The sequence below is a fragment of the Lampetra planeri genome, chromosome 3, assembly GCF_965212315.1.
Source record: "Lampetra planeri chromosome 3, kcLamPlan1.2.h2, whole genome shotgun sequence".
In the NCBI taxonomy this organism is placed as follows: Eukaryota; Metazoa; Chordata; class Hyperoartia; order Petromyzontiformes; family Petromyzontidae; genus Lampetra; species Lampetra planeri.
The window spans coordinates 28443632-28464594 of NC_136109.1; the positions used below are offsets into that span (position 1 = coordinate 28443632).

At 51.9% G+C, this 20963-nt stretch overlaps 1 protein-coding gene and 1 non-coding gene across 3 annotated transcripts; both read right to left on the reverse strand.

The window, feature by feature from the left end:
- Positions 1 to 196: 196 nt before the first annotated feature.
- On the reverse strand, positions 197 to 20348 carry LOC144717203 (activating signal cointegrator 1-like). Of its 2 annotated transcripts, none has more exons than XM_078592566.1 (13): positions 20116 to 20348; positions 18316 to 18479; positions 13767 to 13915; positions 10945 to 11178; positions 9559 to 9637; positions 8735 to 8837; positions 8281 to 8493; positions 6217 to 6346; positions 5285 to 5499; positions 4342 to 4463; positions 3309 to 3406; positions 2082 to 2178; positions 197 to 940 (listed from the first exon to the last, which is right to left on the reverse strand). In XM_078592566.1, exons 1-13 carry the CDS (start codon positions 20193 to 20195, stop codon positions 870 to 872), a joined length of 1755 nt encoding a protein of 584 aa, XP_078448692.1. In that variant the 5' UTR covers positions 20196 to 20348; the 3' UTR covers positions 197 to 869. The 2 variants fall into 2 exon arrangements, with proteins under 2 accessions (XP_078448692.1, XP_078448691.1); XM_078592565.1 differs by having other exon boundaries at positions 18304 to 18479; positions 20116 to 20347.
- Positions 12827 to 12898, reverse strand: TRNAQ-UUG (transfer RNA glutamine (anticodon UUG)). Its single transcript has one exon. It is a non-coding gene; the product is annotated as a tRNA-Gln (tRNA).
- Positions 20349 to 20963: the final 615 nt, after the last annotated feature.

The following is a 20963-nucleotide window of genomic DNA, read 5'->3' on the forward strand; positions in this document are numbered from 1 at the left end:
GCCCGCTTCGCCTGGGACCTAATCCGGCGAGCAGCCGCTTCTCAGCGCTCACGAGAAGCCTGCCCCCGTGGATGCTTGGGCGCTATATTAGATTTTGTTTTTGTTTGTGATCCTCCAAGCCAGAGCAAAAAACACAATTTCTTTCTGGCGCCAACAATTTTCCACACTTCCAGCACAACACAAACCGGCTTCCAGCGGCATTCTCAAGTCAATTTTATTTTAATAGCGGGCGTCTGTGTGATGGTGTCCGTAACCATGTCATTTCATTTCTTACAGATCCAACCGTTTTTAATGGCGTGACCAGAATATTTTTTATTGCATAATCATAGAATGTGAAAGGGCTCGATATTTGATTTTCCGAGTGGCAATTGCCATTTCCATTTGCAGATTTAATCCTGCAGCAGAATTTGCAGATACTTTTGCGAGCCACACCACACCGTTGTGACCCGCCCACACGACGCTTCTGCTTCTGACGACGTAGCTGCTCGTGGCTGGTAGGGCTGGACAGATTTTGCGATAATCTTTCTCCGCTATAAAAACTAATGAAAGTGAATGCATTTTATTGCGTCAGCTTTAGCCAATAACTTCATTGAATTACAGGTTTATTTTATATTATATATATATAACTGTGGTTCTTCCAAGACGTCTGCCCAGCTTGGCAGGGAATGCAAAACACCTGATTGGTGGGTCTCTCCCAAGAGCTCCCTCTAACGGAGCACGAGCAAAGCAATTGCAGGGCTGCGCTTTTACCTTTTTACCCTCTACGGCATCTGAGATTTCCGCAGCCGCGCGGTAAATCGGACAAGCGTGGTCCCCTGTGGGCGGGCGGGCGAGCGAGCAGAGCGGAGCGGAGCGGTCACCGACTCCCATCAGTAGTCCCTCTGCATTTGCCTCATGAGGCCCTTCTGGGCTCCCTGGTGGATGTGGGTCTCCAGTTTCCCTGCGACACAGATTTCAAACGCCCGTGAGCATCGCACGGCGAGAAAAAACCACGGCGGCAGGGGGACGAAACGTTGCCGGTCCCGCCGGGATCTGCACGCGTGTTCACTTCGGCCCGTCTTCATGGGGGGTGGGGCGTGACATTAACCGACGACATAAGAACACGCACGTTTTTTTGTTTTCAAATTGAATAAGCGTCGACCAAATTGAACGGTGAATTAATAAGGTCGCAATGCCATTAAGGGCGAGTAAAAACGTAAAAGTGTTATTTAAAAGTATTAATCAATAAAAAATGTATCTTGATTTGAAGCTTTCGTGACTGCAGGAATCCATACTCTTTGGTTCTCTCGGTAAAGTCACGTGGGTAGAAAATAAAATAAATCACGATGATGGACGCTTGTGTTGCGCCCGAAACATCGCGATTTATTTTATTTTCTACCTACGTGACTTTACCGAAACAACCAAAGAGTAATAAAAGTTGAATTATAACATTGGGAAAGGTAGAGGTGACGGAACACATTGCACAACATATGATTACAAGTAAATCAAATGTCTTAGGAAGTTAAAGAAAACGTGGCAGTCAATCAAAACATGACTGCTCTGATTGACAAAGTCCGATGTCCCGATTGACTGTTGCTATGGTTCCCGATATCCACCCCCGGAACCAAATGAACGCATTTATTTTTAAACATTGCGACACCTGCAGCTTGGGTTGTGAAAAGTTAAAGAGGCTGCGATCCCAAAGCCAACAGTGCTCGAAAAACGCACCGACTGTGCTCCGTCAGCGAAACGTCTCATACAGAGAGCACGCAGTCAACACACAAGGGCTGAGAGAGTGAGACAATGAGACTCTGAGGCATAACCACCACGCAGACACACAGATAGACACAGGGACGAGATGCAGTCAACACACAAGGGCTGAGGGGTCACTGCCACTGGGACTCGGTGACATAAACGCACAACAGTCACGGAGACACACTCACGCAGAAAAATACATACAGTTAGATGTGCAAACGTGCGGTCTTTAACGGTAAATGTAACGTTGAGGGGGATAACTGTGGCATCAACGACAGGCTAATTCACAACATGCTAACGGAGTTGTGAGGAACGCCGAGGTGCGAGTCGTCGGGGGGCGGACTCACAGATTTTGTGGCGCCCCTTGATAGGGAACTTGACGAGCAGCTCCTGCGGGCGCTCGCACACGAAGACGAACGGAGACCCCGACTCCCCCTCGGGAAACTGGGAGTTACGATCGTAGGGGAGGGGGGGGGGGGTGGGAGTGGTGGGGGGGGGCGCAGTAAGGAAATGTGGAATCTCGCTGCTGCGGTGGTGTTGGCGGTGATGCTGCACGGCTCTCCGTTGTGTCGTCTCCGGTTGTGGCGGTCGACGTTCGGCACGCTCGGCGACGTTTCGCCCCGCGCGCCCGGGAGCTTTTTCTCAAAATGAATTTGAATCGGGTTCCCGAAGAAGCTCCCCCCCCGGCACGCGGGGCGAAACGTCGGACGCCGTGCCGATCAACGCGCGACAACGCGACCCGAAAGCACGCGAGGGCGCTGAGCAGTCGTGCAAGAGACTCCTCTGCCTCGCGCGGGCTCGTGCCTGGCTATAATGGGAATCAACTTAAAGGGCCGAGCACGGACGTTCTAAATGTCACTCGTAAGCAAACGAGGCGCGTATTATTGTTTGCATTCGTGCCGCGATCAATCCGAAGCGCATTGTTAAAAAATTGCACCACGCGGTTTACTTTTGCATACGTTTGTTTGGGGGAAGCTACCCAACGGTGTGGGACGTGGGAGTGTGCAGCCATGTCTCTGGACCAACAAGGGCTCCGTTCCAGTGGAGACCGGAATACCGGGTTGTACGCCACTCTGGCAGTTCCGCGCGAGTTGCTTTTAAGCGTCGCCTCGAGGCCACTCGTTCAGCTCAAATGCAATCCAGACCAACGGTGCTCACTTCTAACCTATCCGGCACTGGCGGCAAAAGGAGGGGAAAAAAAAATCTCCGCCGTTCACGACATTATGCGTGCCACAGCCTGGCGGCGATCCTCACGAGACCGCGAAAACATTCTGCCGTCGAGCTGAAAACACAACAGACCGCTGCACGCGGACACTTTAAAACGGCCGCGAGCCGTCGCTACGCCTCGCCGGTCGCGACCCACAGGGACGTCGATTAAAGCGCTAAATGACTCGTTTCCTATCGCGTGGGAAGGCACCGCCTGCCCGTCTGCCCGTCTGCCCGCCCGCCCGCCCACGTCCCCACAAGCGCTCGAGCCGAGACCTGAAACCCGATCTCCTGGAACGCGGCCTCGGGCAATGCAACAGTCCCTCTCCCCACCCCCCCCCCATAGCGAGCGAGCGAGCGAGCGCCACCTGCTCTCGGTACTGCTCCTGCGGGAGGCAGTCGATGACGTCCACGCAGCCCAGGAGGCAGGCCGTGGGGTAATCGGCGGGGAACTCCACTCGCTCGCCTGGGGCGGGCGACAGGAGACGGGGGTGGGTTGGGAGGGGCGGGGGGTGACAAACAGGGGTGGGCAGGATGGCGCGCGAGTGGGTTGACTGGTGGGCGGGGTGACGCGTGGGTGGGTGGGTGGTTTGACGGGACGGCGTGTGGGTGGGTGGGCGGGATGGCGCGCGGACGGGTGGGTGGGTGGATTCACAGGATGGCGCGTGCGTGAGTGGGTGGGTGGGCGGGATGACGCGTGGGTGGGTGGGTGAGCAGAGGGTGGAAGAGGGAACGGGGAGAGACAGACGCGAGGAGGTGTGGACGGGAGGCAGGGCGCATGAGAAGGCGTGAGCGGTGACAATGCGACGAGAGTGTGGCGTGTGCACTGTGCTTGTGAGCGATGCAATCGGAAGGACGACCGGAGCTCACAGGGGCAGTAAATTGTTTAGATGACTGACACTTCAAAGCTGCTTCTTGGCAACAAACTATTGCCATTTCAGTGATTGCTCACAAGATGATTGAATTAAATGTCTAAAACCTATCGTCTTTAAAAACAACGCAGAAAACCAAATTGTCAATTTAATTCGTGACCCTTAATCGAGCACAATGCACGCGGTTTATGTCGTGAATTGCTTTACGGTAAAATAAAGTCCAAAGCAACGACATCAACAACGCGTGCCGGGGCGACCTCTTGACTTGCGACCCGTCTCCCGACTCAAACGAGCAAATGGGGTGCGGACTCATCGACTCATCCCCGCTGTTAGGGACCCTGAACCGACAATGGATATTCCACAGTGCCTTCACAGGGGCCAGTCTATCCAGACATCCGCCACACTTTAGTCCAGCGAGCGGCAAGCGGGAGCCCACTGTACAGGGCGAGGTTTGTGTGCCGTGACGATCGATGGGCGGTGTTGGCGGTATTGGCGGTGTTGGCGGTGTTGGCGGCGCCGGTGTTCGCACCGTGCTTGAGGGCGCGGTGCGTCTCCTCCACCTCGGCGACCTCCTGCGACGTCGGCTGCTTTGAGCCGGCGGCAATCCAGAGCCGGCCACGGTGCGACGTGTACCACGTGCGGCCCTCGCTCCTGCAAAGACAAAGGTCCCCCGTGTAGCCTGTAACGAATTGATGAGCCAAGCGCCATTAGAGAGTCGCACCTATGAAGGCTGGCACGGCGCACGAGGGGGTGGGTGGCCATTGGCGTGATTACATGTCGCACCAGGTACTCATTTGAAGTCGACCTAGGGGAGGCCCAGGACGGCCACGAGCAGAAATCTAACTCGGGTCGGCGGGTTTGTAGCGCAGTGCCCTAACCGATACACTACCACTCCTAAACGCTCACGCAAGACACAGGCTGTTGGTGCACGTGCCATCAGCGGGCACTTTATGTAGGCCGGGGGGTTGGTGTGGCCCAACACCAAGCCTGGCCATCTTAGTCTCTCCCCAGTGCTGATATTTACACACCGCACAAGGTTGCGGTTAGTGCACTGCGCTAACAAACGATGTAACCGGAGCGTAATTTCCGGCCGCGATAACATCTGAGCTGTGGGATACATGAACCGTTTACCGCCAGGGCCACCCAACCCTTCGCCAACCCTCATCGCTGATAGGGCAAGGGGGGGCCTTCACCACCCAGCAGTGGCATCACAAAGGGGCTGTGAATTACCACGGAGGCTGCGAGCCGTGGGCTCACGACACGAGACGCCATCGGCACTTGACGGTGCTCCGTAAGTGTTCGTGATGGAGCGTTTTACGACTTCTCGTAAAAATCAAAGAGCATCGTCCGCATTCGTGTGCACACACAGAGATGCTGGGGGGGGGGAACGGGGTGGGGAGCTGCCCTGCCGTTCCCTGCCCCCACCCCCCTCCACCCTGACCCCCGACCCCCAGCTCTCAGCTGCCCCTCACTTCTTGATGCCCTTGACGAGCAGAGAGGCCCAGGGCTGGTGCATGCTCAGGCACATCCCCGAGTCCGACATTTCCATCAGCTCCCGATCCTGGATCCGGATCCGGCTCCGCTCCGGGTCCGCCTGCGTCCCAGGCGCACGCCTGCCTGCCGCCACCGGGCCCTTCCGGGGGGCTTTGCCGCCGTCCCTTCCCCCCCTCTCATCCTCCTGCACCCACTGGGCAATGGGGGCGGGGGGGGAGGGGAGCGCTCGCGTTACAGGAGGATCTCGGGGATGTAACGTGGACACGACAGCCAAAGCTGGCTCAGCACTCAGTCGATGGTGATGTCCTTCGTCAGACAGGGAAGGGGGGAGGGGGGGCAAAGTCATCCGTGTTCAAGGAGAGTTCGCTGCATCACGAGAGATACTTTCCATTGTGATTAATCTCAGATTACACGATACGTAATATTGAAGAAAGGAAGGCGTCAGCTTCGTGTGCCGTTCGACTATTTGACGGCCGTACGAGCGGATCTCATCACTCCGCCTCTGCGCCGGACGTCCTCTCGGTGGCGCTACCTTCGTTCGGGGCCACTCGCTCGCTCGTCTCAGTCCCAGCGGTCAACGCGACGGCCGCCCCCCCCCCCCCCCCAGCGAGACCACGGGCCCTCTTCCAAATCGCCCAGAACGCACCCAACGTCGCCATAACTCGTAAGCCAAGCAGGGATTAAGGCCTGGATACGGCCGAGTGACCACCACACATGCCGAGTCGCCAAAGGCAGCTGCGGAACTGTGCTGCGTGGTGGATCAGCAGAGGTTGCTGCAGCATTGTCCAAAGTGGTGAAGTATGGACAACTCCGACAGGCACGCAAATGTAGGGGAGCGAGGGGGAGCGGCCACGCCGGTTGCGGATGGAGGTCCACGAAGCAGCAGCAGCAGCAGTCCGAGCAGCCTCACCACGGGCGCCGGCTGGCAGATGTTGGGGTTGACGAGTTCTCCGAGCGGGGGGTCGTCGCGCAGGGCGTCCGTCTGCCCCTTGGCGCGCCCCGCTCGGCCCTGGCTGACTTCCTGCACCACCGCGTCCTCCCTGCGGGGGAGGTGGCGCGACGCCGGCGGTGGCGGCCGGGGAAGGGGGCGGGGGGGCGAAGGCAAACGTCTCAAGGTCATCGGGGAAAACGCAGTTAACGCCGCCCGCACCTCGCCGATGCTTCCTTCCGTCTGCCACATCCCGCAGCCGCTTCACGGCCGACGCCCATCCTTCCTGCAAGGCCCACGAGTAACGGTCACCGCCGCCGCCTGCCTCCGGGGCCCTCCGTTGTTGCGGAGTCGACGCCGTCCTACCCGAGGACTCGTCACCGCCGCCATCTGGCTTGAGCTCTTCCGCTCGGTTACCCACTCCTGGGTGCCACTCCTCGGCAATTTCTGTTTGGCAGTGATGGATCGTGGCCGATGATCGTGAAGTGCAATGCCTGTACCCGTCTCGGTAACCCTGCCCTTCTCCATTCTTCACACATGCCCCACCCACCGCAACCTGCTTTTCAGTCATGCCTAATATACCTTCCTGGCATGCTCTATGCCAAATGTGCAAGCTGCCTGTGCTATCCTGCCATTACACCCCGAGCATCCTGCACATGAATCTCTATTCGAAGGCCAAAAGCTACACTTGGAGTTACTTCATCCAAGTCCTACCGTGAGCGTTCAAGACTTTGTTTTCGCTAGAATTTAAACTTTGTTGAACCTTGCCCTAATTTGCCAATAACGAACTCAAAGCCAACCCATAATGCAGTAATGGTCTCTGGTTGATGGCGTTTGTCTTTGCTAAGCCATACAAGGGAACAGAACTTGCAAGCAACCTCACAAGAGTAAGAAACACAAATTAGTGATCTTTAATATTCGCTCATCATTCATCACCCTCTGTGCATGCGAGTTGATTTCATTGCTCCATCTTCTAGTGTTTCCTACTTTGGCTGTCACTGGATGGCGAGTCCAGACCACCGACTATCGTCCCCTCGTCCTGTCAAAGCCCCACTACTCACTTAACCATCGGATCGTTTGCACACAGGAATGCGCCGCTGAGTGGATCATGCCGGGCACTCACAAAAAACAACTCTTCCCACAATGCAACGTGCCAGCAATATAACTTATTGTAAGGGGTTGTCTGTGACTCAGTGGCTACTATTGGGCAACTATTCAAAAGCTAATTAAAACATTGGTTATCAGAAATGTTTTTAATGGTTTAATTCTCCCCAGGGCCTGTGGCATAAACTGCATTCCGCGCCTCTTATGCACCCCGTCTCTTTGGCCTCTCGAGTTGGTATGAAGAAGGGTCATTTCCCGAAACGTTGCCGATCATCTACTCTCCCTTTGAAGGCCACAGTGTTATTGACGAATGTGTTGCGTTTTCTTCAATATACGCACAGGGTGGTGGCCAGGCTTAATAGTTTTGAGTGTTTTAAAAATAGATGTTCTTGGAGTGACACCTAGTGGTATTTGGCTCAACATGCAGCAATTGGAATGGCTACAAATCGTGCGTGTGCACGTTTGTCTGTGTGTGCACGGGCTGAACAATGAGCACGAGTGTGCAAACACACCCACGGGTTGTATAAACTCTCATTAATTGGCTGAAACAATATATTGGGTATCACAGAGCTGGGGAAATTGTGGAAGTTGGCCAACCTGCATGAGTTTGCAGTCCTGAAACATCAAGATAAAAAAACATAGGGCTCCTTGTGAATACAGAATGAATGAAAGATACATCGACTAAGCATCAACAACACAACAAGTTTGAGGGTCGCAAGGTGAGGGGGCTATCGACCGCCCATCGCCACCCCCCTTGGATCCATCACTGTGGCTGAGATCGTGTACGTGCTTGTGCGTGTGTGCGTACGTAGGTGCGTGCGTACGTAGGTGTGTACGTAGGTGCGTGCGTGCGTGCGTACGTAGGTGCGTGCGTAGGTGCGTACGTAGGTGCGTGCGTACGTAGGTGCGTGCGTGCTTGTGCGTGCGTGCGTGCAGCCGCACCTGTCATAGACGTTGACGGGCGAGTCGTCCTCCGTGATGCGTCGCCCCGCAAAGTCGAACGTCACCTTGAGCTGCGTGCGCGACGCGTGGCGCGCCTCCCGCAGCTCCTCTTCGCGCCGCCGCAGCTTCTCGCGCTCCTCCGTGCTCAGCCACTGGTTCGAGTCCGTGGCGAAGTAGTCGGACTCGTCGTCGATCACCTGCGTGCGGCGCACGCTGCCACGCGCGGGACAAACGACGCCCGATATCAGGTGGCAAGGCGGAAGGTGGGGCAGGTGGTGGTGGGGCGGGTGGTGGTGGGGCGGGTGGTGGTGGTGCGGGTGGTGCGGGTGGTGGCGGTGCGGGTGGTGGTGGTGCGTGTTGTGGTGGGGCGGGTGGTGGTGGTGCGGGTTGTGGTGGTGCGAGTGGTGCGGGTTGTGGTGGTGGGGCGGGTGGTGGTGGTGCGAGTGCTGCCCACCTGTTCTTGTCGTACTCCAGCAGCTTGTCGCGGTGCTGCTGCGCCTGCTCCAGGCCCTCCCGGCAGCGCGCTTCCTGGCGTGGTAGCAGCTCTCGCCCGTGGTCTGCCGGGACGCCCGGCCGCGGAGAGGTCGCGCGTCATGCACGACCCACGGCCAATTGGTCAGGGAGGGGTTTGGGTTCTTACCAGTTTGCAATAACTACAGGTTAACAATAATGTTTTTTTTCAAATCCTTTGTTTTTCTAAAGCACGTGAGTTGTGTACGTAGCTGCTCTGTAAGGTCGTCGAGCACTGTGTAAGGTTGATATTATTACGATAACCAATGCCTTGCCTCGAACCAAACTACCCAGAGTGAGGCCGATCTACTCAGATCTCGGGAGCTAAGCAGCGCTTGGGATGGGTGACCCCCACGCACAAACAGGCTGCCCAGGCGCCTGCCATGCTATGTTAAGCGTTCTGACAAGAGGCAGGCACCCCTTCCGAGACACGTGACCACCCCGCTAACTTCGCCTGTGCCACAATTCCTCAAGTTCTTTTGCCGTTTCGAGACACTCTGGTCTACGTTATAAACCGGCTGGTGGCAGCAGCAGCAGGGGCGGCAGTGGCAGCAGCAGTGGCAGCAGCAGTGGCAGCAGCAGTGGCAGCAGCAGTGCTAGTGACAGCATTGGCAGCAGTAATAGCAGCGGCGGTGGCAGCAGCAGCAGCAGCAGTGGCAGCAGCAGCAGTGGCAGCAGTGGCAGCCTATCTCGCATTTCGCTTTCGTCGACGGGGGTAGAGAAACGGCGCGTTTTGTAAAAGCGTTGCGTTCAGTAAGCAAGCGGTACCGGTCATCAGCTTCTTGAGGAGCTTGTCGCTCTTGTTGGAGTTCCGCGACAGCACCTCTTGCTCCTCTTTCGTGCACACCTGGCGGCGGCGGCCGCACAGAGCGGACGGACAGAGGGACAGCTTAGCGGAGCCTTCTGAATGTCGCGCGCGCCTTCAGGATGTTTGGTAAAGCGGCAACTTCAAAGCGACGCCGATGACGCGGGCGGCGGCAGCAGCAGGGGACCTCCGTACGGCCAAATTCGTTGTTGCGCTGTACTTTTCTCCCACGTACACGGCGCTTTCCACCTACCCCCACTCGGAATGACCGGAGTGGTGAAGTACGGTAAAATAACCCCTTACCACCTGCATGGCGTGGGGAGGCCCTCGTCCGGCAATGGATTGGCATAAAGGGCTGTCTGTACAAGTGCAACTCTGAAGCATTACTCCGTGAAATAAGCTCACGGTGGATTATTTTATGATGTTTACACTGCACGTGAAATCAGTTGGCCCTGGCGGCCCGGTTATCATCTTTGTGGTCGTGATGGATTCCTTCTGCTACTAACTGGCAATCCAACAGAACAGTCCACATCACTTCACATGCTCTACACGGTCAAACATAAGTGGCAGCAGCAATAGCTGCTGTTAAACATATGTGTGCTCACCTTAACAACCATAGCAATCGTATTTTAAGACTAAACCTTAATCACATTGCTAACTGTAAGTCAAACCCAAGCCTTATTCAGAACCCCGACAACCAAAACCCAACAAGAACCCGAACAGTAGCTCTCATCCTAACTCCAGCACTCATCGTAACCGGCACGTTGAGCCTTACCATAACTCTCACCTTAACCAAAATTTTAACCATGACACGAACTCTAATTGTAATTTTACGATACCGCCAACAACCATAACTAGATCACTTACCCCTAATCCCAATTGTAACATAAACCCTCACGGTTACCCTAACCGTAGCTCGAACCTTAGCCATGATTTACACCATAACACCATTAACTCTAACCCCCAACCCTAATCCTAACAGCAACTATAATCAAACACTAATCCCAACCTCTACCCCTTCCTCAACAACACCGACGGGAACTCTCTCCCAAGAATCTCCGTCGTTGACCCACTTGCTCGCTCACTCACTCGCACCCGCACACGCCATGGCTCACTCACACGCTCGCACCCTCACACGCCATGACTCACACTCACTCGCTCACACCCTCACACGCCATGGCTCACACTCACACGCTCGCACCCTCACACGCCATGGCTCACACTCACACGCTCGCACCCTCACACGCCATGGCTCACACTCACTCGCTCGCACCCTCACACGCCATGGCTCACACTCACTCGCTCGCACCCTCACACGCCATGGCTCACACGCCATGGCTCACACTCACCAGCTTCCCGCAGAAGAGGCAGGGCCCCGAGGCCTCCTGCTCGCACACGATGCGGCCGCACGACAGGCAGTTGTTGACGAGGCCGTGCTTCTGGGCCAGGCAGTCGCAGGGGTGGCGGCCGGGCAGGCGCACGGCCAGGCGGTCCTCGCCCGCCTTCGTGTACAGGGACACGAACTTTGTCGATTTCTTCTTGCCGGCGGTGGCCGCAGCCTCCTCCTGTTGCTGCTGCTGCAGCTGCGCACGTCAAACGATGAAAATTAAATTTGGCGACAAGACGACTCACGGATTTTCACGCACAATCGGCGATGACGCCGTTTGTTCTTTTTTATTTAACTTATTCAACAATATCCGGCCGGGTGGCTGTAGGCGGCAGAGCGAGCAACTCGCGGTCGGAGTTCAACTCGTGGTGGCGGGCACTGACTCAGCCCAACGTGCGGCTGGGCTCGTTGAAATGAGTACTGCTTTGAAAGTTGACAGTGGTCGTCCTTTGGATAGACTCGCCCCCACCATAGAAATGTAATATTTCCACCACCACCTTCAGGCTGTAAAAAGCAGATGAGAACCAATGTCTCGATGCACTTTTGGGAAGGAAAGAACTCTGGAAAATGAATCAACAATAAATAATTAAGAGAACAACAACAAAAATCATTGTCCGCGTCATTCCTTGCTACATTCCCGAGGGCAATGACCGAACAAAAGAAGAGAAAAATGCAAAAGCAAAATGTAACTCAAGCAAAGGGGTCACACTCGCAAAGATCCCATCGATGATCTGAAGAAGCGTAAGCCGAAGCCAATCAGCCGTCACAACGAGCAATCCAATGTCCCGTCGCAGATCGACAACTTATGAAAGGTCAAATTCGACTGCCTTTAGAACGCACCGGCTACTTCGGTCAGCTTAACCTTTAACTCGTGTGCCAAGTCAGTACGCCTACAGACCCTCCTGATATTTGTCTAAACAAACACTGGAGGTATGCAAGGTCCGCGTAGCTAGCGTGGAAGAGTAGGCCAAGCACCCGCTCTCTGGAGTGGCTGTCTAGAAGCTCCCTCTAGTGGAGACCCCTTCTGCCAGCAGTGGCGTGGGCAGGCACTTGCAAGGCTGCGCCTTTTACATTATACAACAAAGAAGCTGTGGTTTGTTTTGTTACTATCGGCAGATTCATAACAAAGGTTTCTGGGTTAGATCGCGCAATTATAAATGCGTCGTAACCCGCCACCACCCGATACAGCCAACCAGTAAGGGTTGTCACGTGAACAAACCGTGCCAATTAGTTACCAGTTCAGCCCACCGGCGTGTTGAATAATATTGGTCGCGAAAAAATCCCACGTGTTGCACCGGCTCTCAGCAGGTGTTTACATCCCTCTACTGAAACTAAGGCGTGAGGATGCCTTCTCGTTCCTTATCCAATGCCTTCCTTTCGTAGAAAAAAAACGACTTGGAACAAGGTTAAAAACGAATATTTAAGGCTGCGTGGCATGCCCCACGGTCAAATTTCGATTTAAAGCTTTCGTGACTGCAGGGATTCATCTTCTTGGTTCTTTCGGTAAAGTCACGTAGAATGGAAATAATAATAATTTATTATGTTTTATTTTTTTTTATTTTATTATTTCCATTCTACGTGACTTTACCGAAAGAACCAAGAAGATGCCCCACGGTGTCAAAGTTATGAGGCCACGTGCAATAATATCCCGCGCGTGGCCACCAGAGGGCACTCGCGGGACGCCCGTCGGACCACGCACGGCAATCGAACGCGCCGGATCCGCGAACGGCAGCCTGGGTTTGGGGGAGAAAAAAAATCAACTTATAATTTTTTATCACGCGATACACTCCGCGTCCCCGGATTAAATCTCAAACGTGGATTTCAAAATGACCGGCGTCAAAGTGAGGTCCCACCGAGATTTGAACTCGGATCGCTGGATTCAAAGTCCAGAGTGCTAACCATTACACCATGGGACCGCCCAGGAAGCGCCAGGGAGCTACGTGGCTAAAATACCTCGAGGCCGCTCACGCGACTGGCGACGTTTTATTATTTAATTAGTGAAGCTGCAGCACCGGCCGTGGTCGGACACTTCCACACACAACTACACCACAAACTCAACACATTTGTCAACACTGTGGCTTTAAAAAAGAAACCGTATATGTAAGGCAACGTTATATGCAATGACCCTTCTTTTCAGCATTTGGTACAAACTCGACACGACCTCTTTGGCCTCTCCGCGTGCTGCGCAGAAGGGCCATGACCCGAAACGTCGGCCATTATATATATATTTTGTTTGAGGCCACAGTGTTATTGACGAACGTATTGAGTTTTTTTGTGTGATATTCACACGGATAGATGCCACTGAGTTAGCAAATCCTGGCACCTTGTTAAACCCCGCTTGCTTGGGCATCCGAAATGCTTCTGGATTTAACTACTTTATGAGTTAAATATTTACAGAAACACAAAACAAAACACATTGTCAAAAGATGCATACGTATTTATCCAACAGTCGTTACACGTGTTAAAAACGAAATCACTTTGAAATGTATTTGTTTTGGGTATTGAACAAAGTGCTGTAATGTTTGCACCCCCAGATATCCCCCCATGTACAGCCATTTTTTTGTCAATCCACTCCTGGATGACAGTCAGGGGGTTAATTGAATATACTTTACTGCACTGGTCCGTACGGGTTGAAGGTGGGGGGAGCATAGACAATTATTCTGCTACACTGCCCTGTTTCTGAATGCGGTGAGGAGGCCTTCGTGCAGCAGTGGCCGACACACGGGCGCGCTATTCGTTTGTAAACATCTCACGAGCCACCGGTGATATCCGGATGCTGCTCACCTTGGCCAAGTCGGCGGGCGTCTTGACCTGGCTCTCTGGGGTCACCGCTTCGGGAACCAGGCTATGCAGCTCCACCTTGTTCCTCCCCTTCTTCTTCCCCTTTTTCTGCTGCTGCTGCTGCTCCCTGCCTGGCGGCTGCTCCTGCATCTCTGCACCGTGCCGACATCAGTGACATGCGAGACTTTGGTCAAATTCAACTCTCCTGTACGATTAGCACGATGGCACTCTGGAAACTTATTAAGGGAAATAATAATGAATCACTCAAACGATCACAGCCGCGCCTCTTGCCATCTGCAATTGCACCCCTCGCGTGCATCATCACCCTTGTAGACAAGTCGTCGAAGGAAGACGCAACCCCAAACGCGGATTCGTCAGAGTTTTGTTTGCTTATTAAACCTACGTCTATCTACGACACTGCGACGGGGTTACATTTCCCGTAAACACAAATAACAGCTCTACCCCAGAACCCGCTGCGAGAGCTGCAGTGTGAGCTCCCACCGTGCACCGCGTGCTGCCATGTCCGTGGAATATTATTATTTTAATGTGTGGCAGACAGTGTGTTCCTGTGACCTTTTTGTAATCTCTCTCCCTCATCTATGAAGCTTCAAACCCGTGTTGGAAAGGCTGTAACAACACACAGCGTTAGGTATGCATTTACAAGATAAGAGCTGTTTTTTTAATTTGTATCCCGTTTCTAAATAATCTCCAATTGAATCACTGCATTGAAAAAACATCTCCACCACGCCTATTACCACTATTTCTCACTTTTCAGTGCCACTTCGTCAACAGTGGTTTCCCGTGGAGATAAGAGGTACCCACCAATGGAATGTGGAATTTCCACCACTGGCTCAAAGCTGCCGACGGAGATGCTCATCACCCCCCATGCTCATTTGAGCAGACATCCACCCGGAATTTTTCATCTTCATTTCATTCAGTTTCACTGTTCTGCTAATTCAATTATGCAGCTCGTCGCTGGCTTGTATAATGGACGTTGAAGACCTTATTGCAACGTCATTTTCAAGGGCAGGACATCGTGTTCTGAATTATGTCCACATTTCTATACTCTTAAACTGCCAGCCAACTGGCATTTCATAACTCACATAACTCAACTCGAACATAATTATAAAAAACCAAAACAAGTCTCCTTTGCCCGGGACTCAAGCATCTCAATGAGTTCTGGCGTGGTTAAATACGGGATATCTATCAGGCATGGCTTTGGGGCATGATTTTACGTATTTGCTCCACCCACACTGCTCACGACAAGGGTGTCTGGTAATTTACTATTAGGCTGGGTATCTGCTGCCTGAATTAATAAACCAAGCACTCTTACATGGCACACATTGTGAGTCATCCCAAAGTGCTTAACAATATAAAAAAACAACTGCAACTGTTATCTGGAATGCATGAGATTAAAAGGAGGAACGTACCACATTAAAATAACAGTGTTAAAAAGCCAAACCCAGACCAATTAAGAAATTGAATGTGTGCTATAAAGAGGTGCCATTGCCAAAAATGTCACTTATTTTAATTTTTTCCATTTAAGGCAGTGTCATTGCCGAATGTATCTCGTATTGTACCTTACCTAGAATCGGCACTCTCTCCATCACACGAGGACGCGTTCGCCAATCTTCTGGCGTGGAGCCATGTGCGGCGCACGTAACAACTTCATTTGCATTTCAATCGAGAAAAAAAAAACCTGGAACATGGATAGCTGGGCTGCAGCGGGTCGCAAGGAATAGAGTTTGAGAAAGCCTGGTTTTACTCAAGAGGCACGCGGCACAACGAAGACCACCAACAAGGACACATGGCGCAACCTCTTCGCAAAGCTGGCGGAGTGCCATTCAAGCTGGGCTCAGCGCTCCATCACCACACACGTGGAACGCAGAAATGCGTGGAACGCAGAAACGCGTGGACGGAGCGCCCGCCACGCCGACATGTCACCTCCGACAACTTGTGGCCGTGTCTCCCCCCCCCACATCGAGTTAACGGCTGCCTACAAACAACATGTTCACGTTCTTCGCTTTTGTTGTTACGTGACAAAAGACATTTCCTTTCGGAAATCTGTAGCTAGCAGTACATCACCCTGTGTCAGAGGATGCCCCTGGAAGGTGACATCAAATAACTATTTCTGATGTATATTCTTGGTTCTTTCGGCAAAGTCACGTAGAAGGGAAACAATAAAATAATAAAAATATAAAATATTAAAATAATAAAAATATAAACCAATAAAATAATAAAAATATAACACAATATTTTTATTATTTTATTGTTTCCCTTCTACGTGACTTTACCGAAAAAACCAAGAATATGAATCCCTGCAGTCACAAAAGCTTTAAATCCAAATATTTCTGATGTACCTTTAATTGGCCGACTTAATCCATACAAGTTTACCTTTTACATGCCCGACTGCGAATGTCGTCAATCAAATAATTGTTTTAAGTCTCAGAACTGGAATTTAATCAAATTAAGTGGATACCTGAATTCAATGTGATCTTTTTTTGTGTACTGCAAACGAGTCCATCAACTCACTACACTTGAGAACCTGGTTTGAGGTTTGAAGCTCAGACATGAACAAAGGATCTCAGCAGTACTCCCTCAGCATCTGTCCCAAGACACCTATTATTGCAGGTGTTATATTAATAATAATGATGCTGATACATGCAGTCCCCTTCACAGTGGATGTCAAACATCCCCTGGTGTCATTTGCAAGGTCCACATTTGGCACTTTCAAAAATGACCCATAAATTACTCAATTGGAGCTATATTCTGTAATTATTGCACCCTAACAGCAGACCCGAGGTCAGCCACTCTTGCATATTGTGGTCTCTTGAGAACTCCTCACCTGGTTCAAAAAAATTTACTTGAGACTTGGGGCGCCATGGTGGCGAGATTTTAACTCCCTCACCCGGTAAAAAGGTCGTAGGTTGGATCCCAACCCAGGCGCCTGTATATTTGGAGTTTGCGTGTTCTTCCTGTGGTCGTGTGGATTTTTCTCCGGGTCCTCCGGTTTTCCCCTCCACATTTAGAATCAACATCACGTGTTTATCCATAAGAGGTTTTTTTGGGTTAGATCGCGTAAATATATAAAAGTGTCGTGAAAACCCGCCACCACCCGACACAGCCAACTAGTAAGGGTTGTCACGTAAACAGAACGTGGCCAATTCGTCACTAGTACAGCACTAACCGGTGTGTTGGAGAGCCAAGCCACAACATTTACAATCTGAGTACGACGTTTCACCAGTAATGAATAACTACCCAGATTTGTGGAGAAGTCTTAATGTTCATTCCTTATATAGAGGCATAGATGTGGTGACCACGCTTCTGCGCTCTTACGCCAAGTGGGGGGGGGGGATTACTGAGTCAACAACGTACATGATGCATGTGTATTATGGAGCCCCTTGAACTTGTCCTTCCTGTCTATTGTGTATTAAAATAGCTGTACCAACGGTAATCCTCATTGAAGTATGCTGCTCTATATAGGCATGCATTTGAATGTTTTATTTGATGATTCGCTTCCACGCAGCACTAAGACGGTAGCTATCCGAACGGTTAAAATAATTTTTATTTCTTTCAATTTCGATATTCTCTAATTAGTCTTGGCTAATAGTAGCTCGTATTGCACAGAACTTCAACATTATCAAAATCAATTGAGTGTCCTTGTTGGCACGCGTGTTCTGCTACTGCTGACAGATGTATTTGAGATAATTTAATATTTCTCTGATGTTCTTTTAGTCTCGTGCTGATCATTTGTCCTGTTTGCCCAACATAACATTTACCACAAGTGCAGTTCATCCTGTACACCCTTCTGTTGATAGCTTCGGAAATACATCTTTTGTACCAGATATTAATTTCTGATTTTATGTACCGTGCCAAATCTAACTCGGATGTTTTGTTTTTCCAAACATCTGGCTAGTTTATCAGTTACTCCCGCAATGTACAGTTATTTGATCGTTTTAATTACTTGGGCAGTTTCAATGCTCTTGTTATTTGATTTGTTTTTGGCATTCAATGCCCTGTTGATTTGTGCATCATTGTAACCGTTCATTTGCAGCGCTTCTTTAACGTGATGAATTTCACTTCTCAGACTGTCACCATCTGACACTTTCTTAGCTCGATGAATGAGCGTCTTGATGAGAGAGGATTTCTGTGCGGGGTGATGGTGTGACTCTGCATTCAGATAGGCATCAGTATAAGTTTTCTTTGGGTAAACACTGTGTTATTTTTCCATTTCGACCCCATCCGAGCAGAATATCCAGAAATGGTAGAGTTATGTCAGCTTCCACTTCCATGGAGAAGTGAATGGATAGGTTTAGCAAGTTGAGATGATTTATAAAAGCATTCAGCGTGCCTTTGCCATGTGGGCAGACCACGCGTTTAGGGTATTTGGCTGCAATACCGTCCACGTGATGATAAGCCACTTCGTTGAGCTATCATGTGACAGCCAGGTCGCTTCTGAAAAAGAGCTACACAGCTCAGTGGGCCTTACCCTGGTAAAATAAAAAAGAGTTTTAGTTCAGTTGAACAGCGCCGCACGTACCGTCACTCTTACGGTAGACGGTGGCGACGGTGGCGACGCCGCTGGGGTCGGGCCTGCTTGGGCGCCTGCGGGCAAGCACGGCGCGGATGAAGCGCCGCTTCTTCTCGGCGTCGCCACACAGGAGGTCCTGCAGGTACTCCTCCAGCTCCTCGTCCCTCTCGATCGAGAGAATGTACCTGGACGCCACCAACCCGCAGCGGAGGCTCACGGCGTGGACGGCTGTAAACGGCTCCTCAAAATGTAATCGCAGCTCAAGAATCAAAGCGATTTTTCCTTATTGACGCGGTGCTCAATCTCCTTCATGCAGTCCTGAGCCAGTAGTGGAAATTACACATTCCTGTGGTGGGGGTCTCTCCATAGGACATTGCCACAAAGCGGTGCTAATTTGATTGACCCGAACAGGATGATGAGTTGAGTTAACCCCCAACTAATATTTGAATCGCAAACTTTCGATTTGCGAGCCGTTCCCTCTAGCACTGTGCCATCAGGCCCGTTGTAATTACAGGTGCTGACTCTTGATTATCCGGGTATGGGATATTCGGATTGAGAGTTAACAAGGCTATTTGCCAACTCTAGCGTTGCACACCACTTTATTTTACTATTTACTAATTTAATTTTACCAGGTAAGGCCCACTGAGCTCTCGAACTCGTTTTCAGAAGCGACCTGGCCACAAATGATAGCTCAACGAAATGTAAAGCAGTTTCAAAATTTGGAGGGAAAAACCAGAGGCACCGGAGAAAAATCCACGCGACAACGGGGAGAGAGACATGCAACTCCAAATATACAGCAGGCGTCAGGATCAGACCCACGACCTCCTGCATACCAGACGAGGGAGTTAACATCTCATAGCCACCGTGGTGACGATGAGAGAGAGGCAGACTCAAAATATACAGCAGCAGGCGTCAGGGTCGGGATCGAACCCACGACCTCCTGTATACCAGGCGAGGTTGTTAACATCTCCCCCCGTCGCCTCCGCATAGGGAGATGGAGCGATGAAATGAAGCGTCGTGCGCCGAGCTGGATCGTTCACGTCGCGGCACCGCAAGAGGTAGCAAGACCGGCTTGAGGAGGCCTTCATCTAGCAGTGGATAGATCGCGGCTGATGATGACTATAGAGATGTGTTTGTGTTCATGGGGGGGGGGGGGGGGGGATGTTCAAATAACACATTCCTGCGGAGGGAGCTGTTAGGAACGTTGGGTTGCTCGGTCAATGGCCAGAGTCAACGGCGGCGTGGTGTATTCCGCAAATATGCCCGACTGTGAGGGCGGGCACAAGCCGGCGTGAGTAGGTTAAAAGTTTAGTTTTATAAGGGCACCACGGGGTGACCAACCCCTCCCCACCCAGCCCCTCCCCACCCAGCCCCACCCCTCCCATTTTTAGGATGCACGACGGACGGCCGGACACAATAATCCCCTGTGGGCTGGTGTAACCAGGAGGTTCCTACCAGTATTAAATTTGTTAAAAGTGTCACAAAGGCCACAGTTACAAGGGTTCCGTTAATGGGATTACAATTGCACGAGTCTCCATTGAAGACGACCCGAGGACACGTCCCTAGAAATGACGATGACGGATGCTCGAGGCAGACGTTGATGTCATCGTGGGTGCTTGTGCCAGGCTAGGTGCACCCCGAGGGAACACGCCCGAGAGACGGAGCGGTGAAATCGGCTCGTGCGTGCAGCAGCTAGGGACGGAATGCTCGGTGGCAAGGCCGCGAGACGGTGACAAGGCCCGGCTTTCGGAGGCCTTCATCCAGCAGTGGATATATCGCGGCTGCTGCTGCTGCTGGTGGTGGTTTAAAGGGGCCATTCACCTCAGGTCTTCCGTGCCGGTCTCAATGCCGAACTCATTCAGCAGCTGCTCCTGGCAGAACTGCATCAACGCGGCGTCCATCGCGACCAATGCGCGCGAGTTTACAACTGTGACGGAACAAACAACAACAAAAACAACAACACAAACAACAACAACGAATGCGAAACGGCCGCTCGAGTCAGGCGACGCCTTTAGGAGGCCTCAGCTGCGACCCCGGAAGTGGTTGAGTGGTGACTTTTGACCCCACACCCCGTGGTGGGGGGGGAGGGGCCTCCAGACCGGAACACGTGGGCACGCCGGCCGGCTCGCGCACGTGGTAACGCGCTTGAGCGTATTTGTTGCACGGCAGCTTCGGGTACATTACGGTACTCGTGGGCTTTCGGGAATTCAGCTTGGTCCAATGTTGACAATTGCATTTACTGCACCTCGCGTGCAGACAAAAGCGTGCCACCGGTATCGCGTAAACAAATGACCCCAAAAAACAGCCATTGCACCAATTGTTGCGTTGCTTTCGTGAGCCATGTTACTCTGATGGAAATTATTGTGTACTTGTCTTTCCCGAAGCCGCAACAAACGCAACACATTCGTCAATAACACTGCCTTAAAATAAAATATACCAGTAGAGTATATGCTGTTAAGGACCATTGCCCGTTGCCTTTATTTTAAAAATGTAAGGCTTCATGTGTGTGTTGCACCACTGCTAAATAATGTCAACACCATAGATCATAGGGGCACCATTGGGTGTCTCGGTTACCTCCTTGCTCCACCACTTTCTTGCCCGTCCTTCGCAGCCTTTCGTCACGTGCTTTACCGGGACATCAGTCCCAGGTGATCTCATTTGTCATCCAG

Coding starts and splice junctions, on each gene's coding strand:
- LOC144717203 (XM_078592565.1), bottom strand. CDS start 20,195: ATGGACGCCGCGTTGATGCAGTTCTGCCAGGAGCAGCTGCTGAATGAG. Junction 18,480..20,115: donor ACCGGCACGGAAGACCTGAG/GTGAATGGCCCC, acceptor GGTGGCGTCCAG/GTACATTCTCTCGATCGAGA. Junction 5,500..6,216: donor TCTGCCAGCCGGCGCCCGTG/GTGAGGCTGCTC, acceptor CCCATTGCCCAG/TGGGTGCAGGAGGATGAGAG.